The following is a 6,018-nucleotide window of genomic DNA, read 5'->3' as shown; positions in this document are numbered from 1 at the left end:
GGTTTGATAGTAATTTAAATTTTGAGCAGCACACCACAAAGCTTGTTCAATCATGTTTTTATCAACTTAGAAATATAACAAAAATGTATCTATGTTAACCTTTAAAGACACCGAGACCATTTTACACGCCTTCATCTCATCACGCCTGGATTATTGCAACAGCCTTTTCACCTGTTTAACCCAAAAATCTATTGATCGACTCCAGACTGTCCAGAACTCAGCTGCCAGGCTTTTAACCAGAACAAAGAAATATGACCACATTACTCCTATTTTAGCTTCATTACACTGGCTCCCCAGTATGTTTTAGAATTTACTTTAAAATTCTATTGATCACTTTTAAAGCTCTTCATGGCCTCTCGCCTTGTTATATTTCTGACCTTTTAGTCCCATACACACCAGCACGTACCTTGAGATCCTCGGGCAGAGGTCTGCTATCTGTTCCAGAGTCTCGACTGAAAACTAAAGGGGACAGAGCGTTTGCTGTCAGGGCCCCGAGGCTCTGGAACAGCCTGCCCGAGGAAATCAGGTCGGCTGAGTCAGTGAACTCTTTTAAGTCCCTTCTTAAAACATACTTTTATAGGAGAGCCTTTCCCGATCTTATTTGACTTTATTTTATCCCTTTTATTTTATGCTATTTAACTTATTATATATTTATCTTAAACGTGTATTTTGGTCTTTTCAATGTTTTCTTGCTTTTATCTTTTATTGTTTTTGTATTGTTGTCTTTTGGGTATTATTGTCTTTACACTTGTTAAAGCACTTTGTAACTTGTTTTTGAAAAGTGCTCTACAAATAAAGATTATTATTATTATTATTATTAACTAGTAACGTATAGGCTAATGATGTCAGTTGTTGCCGTTAAACTGCTAGCTGAGGGTGTAAGTGTGTGTACTTTGTCATGGTTTTCGTTCACTTTCAGCATCATGCACCTGTAACGCTTTGAAGTTGGAAGTCGGATATTTCAACTTTGACATTTCCTAGTTCCGAGCGGTCTGGAACGCGGCACAACTCACACGAAGAAGAATCTCTGCGTCACTTCCGCTTCTGTTCAACAATGGCGTCCTCCACAACAGGAGACGGCGTGAGTGAAGCACAAACAGGCAAAAAATCGAAAAAGACAAAAAACCAAGGTAAGTTATGTATGCTGCCCAGTTGAAGACTATTAATTAACACTCAGCGCGGCATTCAATGTGAAACAGTTGGATTTTGTCGGCTAACTGGTGTGTTGACATGTCTGTTGCACGGCACGCATGAATTAACGTTAGCGTCGAGATAGCAAGTAGTGAGCTGAGCTGTCGTGTGTTGTAAACATTTGTTGAATGTTTTGTTAAATATGTTACCCTCGTTGGCGTGGCTTTAACTTCACAGCTAAAAAAACGACATTTTATATTATGTTATTTGTGTAATGCTTTTCGTTGTTAAGCGTTTTCAAGAACTGTAACATCACAGCACACCTAAACTCTGCAGCTGTAACGTTAAACTAAATTACTTCTTCTAAAACTTAGCACGGGCGTAAATGAATCCCTGTGTTGTCTTTCCTTGTACATGGAGAACGATCATACTCGCTGCATTGCTGTATTCAGACATTGCTAACATACAGATTTTTGGACATCACACTTATATGACCTCTTTTTCCATCTTTTTAAATGTAGGGGGGAAAATACACGAGTCTTGAATAGAAGATTGCTACTTTTAGCTACCCTCCACCGCTGTTCCCCGAGCCCTACATTTATAATCTTTCTCTGTTCATCAGGCTGTAGTGCACCACATTGTCCTATAGGGGTCACTCCTAAGCAAGCAAAATACAACACAGGGTGCTGGCGTATTGGACATGTGGAAAGACTGTGTGCCTGACATTGGTACAGAGGTTGTATGTCAAACATTGCATGGTTTGGTGTCTGTGTCATGCAGTGGATGAATCTGAACTCCTGACTGTTCCCGATGGATGGAAAGAGCCAGGCTTCAGCAAAGAAGACAACCCGCTTGGTCTGCTTGAAGAGAGCAGCTTCGCCACCCTCTTCCCCAAATACAGAGAAGCCTACCTGAAGGAGTGCTGGCCGCTCGTGGAGAAGGCCTTAGGAGAGGCAGTAAGTTCAATGATTCAGGACAGGATTTTCCCTGAAACAAAAAGTAGTGGTCGACCAATCAGATGTTTTTCTGTGGCCTATGGCAGTATATTTAGAGAGCACGTATAATTAGATTATTCCATGCACACTCCAATCTAACATACGTGGCTATTTTAGCCAGTAACTATGATGAGTAAGGCTTAGATACATTTTTTTATTAATTGATTTCAAAAAATCTTTTGGGTGGTTATGCTGTAAATTTCAGATTGTGACATAATTCTAACAAAATACTGCTCATCAGTGCAGCGGAACAATCCTAAATTAACTTCTGAAAACAGATTTTTGGGTGGTTGAGGATGGAAGACATATTTTAGTAATCAGGAGAACAATGCAAGTCTATAAATCTGCTGGTGCAGGCAAGTCAATTAATTAAACTTAGTTAATTTAGCGATTTGTATGTCATAAACTACTAATTACCTATTAAAACATATAAAATTTATGATGATTTAAAACAGAAAAGCAAAGAAATCCTTACGATTAAGAATCTATCAGAAAATATTTAACATTTTTACTTGATAAAGACTTTAGCAGTTCAGTTTCTCATCAATTAATAATTATATTAATATTGTTGCTGCAGGGTGGTCAATGTGAAATGAAGGAAACTATTCACTATAATCAATAGGGGTAGGAATCACCATAGGCCCCTCAATACGATATTATCACGATACGATTTTCCGGTTTTAAACATGCGATGTATTGGAATTTATTACTTTTTTCCAACTTCAAATTGTGTCTCGTTTTTTAGTGGACTGAAAAAACAATAGGTTTTATTATTATAGTACCAAAAAAGTAAAATTCTCATGTACAATTTATATAATAAAAGATCGATACTTGGGCTCTGTGTATGGAAACAGTATTGCCACGGAAAATATCGCGATACTAGGCTGTACTGATCCCCCCCACCCCTAGTAATTATTGTAGGTTACACATTTAAACAAACTCTACTCTATTTTTACACACATGAGCGTGAACCTGGCTGGGTTACTTCCCTACCTTCGGGCAACGTCAGACTGGATTGCAGACCTGTAGTGTGCAATTTAGGTTTCTATTAATCACCTTGGGGAGTTCCCATTTCATTTAACATGGAGTTTTGTTCTTCTCAGCACATCAAAGCCTCTCTGGATCTGATAGAGGGAAGCATCACAGTTTGCACTACTAAGAGAACTTTTGACCCTTACGCCATTGTGAGAGCCAGAGATCTCATCAAGCTGCTGGCCAGGAGTGTCCCATTCGAACAGGTAATGATCACAGTGCTCACATACAGGACACTGCTGTCATGTGGGGCAGTGGTCTTGTTGTCTGTGTCTTGTTCACATGCCCCCCAACCCATATCTTGCAGCACAGGCCATATGAGTTTTGTGTCTTGAAGGTCGCGCCTTTATTTAAAAAAAAAAAAAAAAACACAAACTTTTGATGACAGTAGGAGCAAACACGAGTGATGCTGATTTCTGACTATGTTTTTGCTTCCAGGCTGTGCGGATATTAGAGGATGACGTGGCGTGTGACATCATCAAAATCGGGACCCTGGTGAGGAACAGAGAGCGGTTTGTGAAGAGAAGACAGCGGCTGATTGGCCCCAAGGGCTCCACCCTAAAAGTGAGTCCCACACCAAAATCCAGCTTTCATCCAACACATCTCAACCTGCTGGGAAGCAGCAGTCATCTCAGACATACTGCTTTTTTACATTGTTGTTTGTTTAATATGTTCACTGTTACCACAGGTAACCTACCTCCCTAATAAGGCTGACTGGGGTCCCAAATGACCCATGAAAACACAGTTTAATGCAGGTCACACACCTGCAGGATTTGGAATATATGAAAATCAATGGAGCTTTTAACTGTTATCTAGAGAGGGGCGGATGATACCAAAGCCACAATGTTTGTTTCACTTCTGTGAACCGTACGAAGCGTGTTTCACTACATTGTGCCGGAGCACAAACATCATTCAGTCTGTCTGTTGAAAGTTTTGCAGCTAAATTGTAGTAGGCACATTTGTGGGATAAATAAAGAGGATAAGTGAGAAAGATGGGAGATGTACACTAGAAATGCATAATTATAAGCATGAGAACATTTCTGCCTGATATCAAGGAATGTAATTAAAGCAATAGGCTATTAATTTAATGAAGATCCTTCTCCAATCACATCACATGTGAAATGTGACATTAATAATAGTGGTGTCACATTTTCAATTCTAAATAGCAGATAGATCAAAATGATAGGAAAATTCTGGGACAATCACCAATCTCCACTCCTACCTACTTGTGCGTGTTTGGCACATGTTCAAAGAAGATGGCCGGTAGCCTGCAGCGGCACTTTTCAGAGTCAGAGATGTGTCGCAGTTCATGGATGTCCCTCGCTGTCCACCGTCATCATGGTTATTTAGCTAGTTCAGGGTTTCCTCTGGTAACATTCCAACACAAAATATGGTAGTTACATCACACGTACCATGCAGGCTATGTGTAAATGACAGTTGTCATGGCATAAAACAAATGATCTGTTGATCTTTACAAATCAAGACTCAAGTCTTACAATCCCATAACCTGGGAAACGAACAAATCTGCAAGCTCAAGTTGTTTTTGCTCTTTCAGATGCTGAGTTCTATATTCTTTTTAATCGACAGTCAACTCGAATGGTGGAAATCAAAGTTTTTGAGAATAAAGTCAAAATATTTTCAAGAATTTAACTGAATTCTTTCCAAACTCTGACATTGTAAAGCTGTGTAATAAGAGGAGTGAAAATATGTATGCTCACTGGTCTGTCTGCTATGGTGCATTTTGGGATGAATGACACTAGGTGGCAGCATTGCCTTTAATCAGCCGCAGTATCTAAGCCTTTTTCTCATTGGAACAGTATAGCAGCACTATTATCAGATCATTTCTTTTTAAGTTGTGAGTTAAACGCTTTGCTTTCCTCTCCCTTTTCTCCAGGCATTAGAGTTGTTGACCAACTGCTATGTGATGGTGCAGGGCAACACGGTATCGGCCCTGGGGCCCTACAACGGCCTAAAGGAGGTAAGAAATGGTCAGGAGTTAAAATGGTAAATATAAAGGGTGGAGAAACTGACCTGCAGCAGGTGATCATGAAGCAAAACCAACCAGTGTAAACACAGTTCACCGTGACCAAACAGAAAACTGAAAATTAACATTTAATCATTATAAGAGGAATTCTACCCATGAAAATGTGTTCACACAGAGAACATCAGAAATGTGACCCTGCTGTTCTGTGAATACTGTGTATCTTCTCTGCTGCCTGTACTGAGGTGTAACACGAACAACACAAACTCCCCTCATGTTTGGTCTTCGTTGAGCTCAGCTAGAGGTGAGATGGATCCCTAATGATCCCTGTTGGGAAATCTGGCTAGTTGCAAAAAAAGAAAGACAAACATTTATTTCATGGCACCTTTCCTGCCTGTGGTGTAGTCACTACCCTCTCACCTTTCAGCAAATCCCATACCCCCTGCCCTGTAAAAGCTAACTGTGATATTTTGGATGTTATTTTCCTACATTCTCTGTGACTATTAGGACAGCATTTTTTGAAATTGGTTCCAGTATTGAGCGAGCGTGCTGCAGTCGGCAGCAGCCAGACAGGCATGCAACGTAACCCTTGTGTGCAGGTGGAAGTGGGTGGTTAAAAAAAACATACTGTGGGCGAGTGAGGTTTACTCACTGCAAAGCCTCGCTGGTTTCCGTCACACTAGCGTTTAGCATAACCCAAACATTTGTGTCCTTTTTTTACTCTGCATGTCACAATGTTTGCGGGAATGGGCGGTTTTAACTGTGCCGCAGATGAGAGCGGGTGGTTAAAAAAACATACTGTGGGCGAGTGAGGTTTACTCACTGCAAAGCCTCGCTGGTTTCCGTCACACTAGCGTTTAGCATAACCCAAACATTTGT

General features: G+C 40.3%; 1 protein-coding gene across 1 annotated transcript in view; it reads left to right on the top strand.

The window, feature by feature from the left end:
- Positions 1-973: 973 nt before the first annotated feature.
- krr1 (KRR1 small subunit processome component homolog) overlaps positions 974-6,018 on the top strand; it is a 9,726-nt gene continuing 4,681 nt past the window's right edge. The window contains exons 1-5 of the mRNA XM_046071785.1: positions 974-1,130; positions 1,912-2,087; positions 3,230-3,364; positions 3,597-3,722; positions 5,053-5,136. Coding sequence (XP_045927741.1) covers positions 1,055-1,130; positions 1,912-2,087; positions 3,230-3,364; positions 3,597-3,722; positions 5,053-5,136 — 597 coding nt within the window. The 5' untranslated portion in view covers positions 974-1,054. The remainder of the gene's footprint in view (positions 1,131-1,911; positions 2,088-3,229; positions 3,365-3,596; positions 3,723-5,052; positions 5,137-6,018) is intronic.

This window comes from Micropterus dolomieu, linkage group LG16, assembly GCF_021292245.1.
Source record: "Micropterus dolomieu isolate WLL.071019.BEF.003 ecotype Adirondacks linkage group LG16, ASM2129224v1, whole genome shotgun sequence".
In the NCBI taxonomy this organism is placed as follows: Eukaryota; Metazoa; Chordata; class Actinopteri; order Centrarchiformes; family Centrarchidae; genus Micropterus; species Micropterus dolomieu.
The sequence above is the reverse complement of the archived record's forward strand: the minus strand, read 5'-3'. Positions and strand labels throughout refer to the sequence as shown.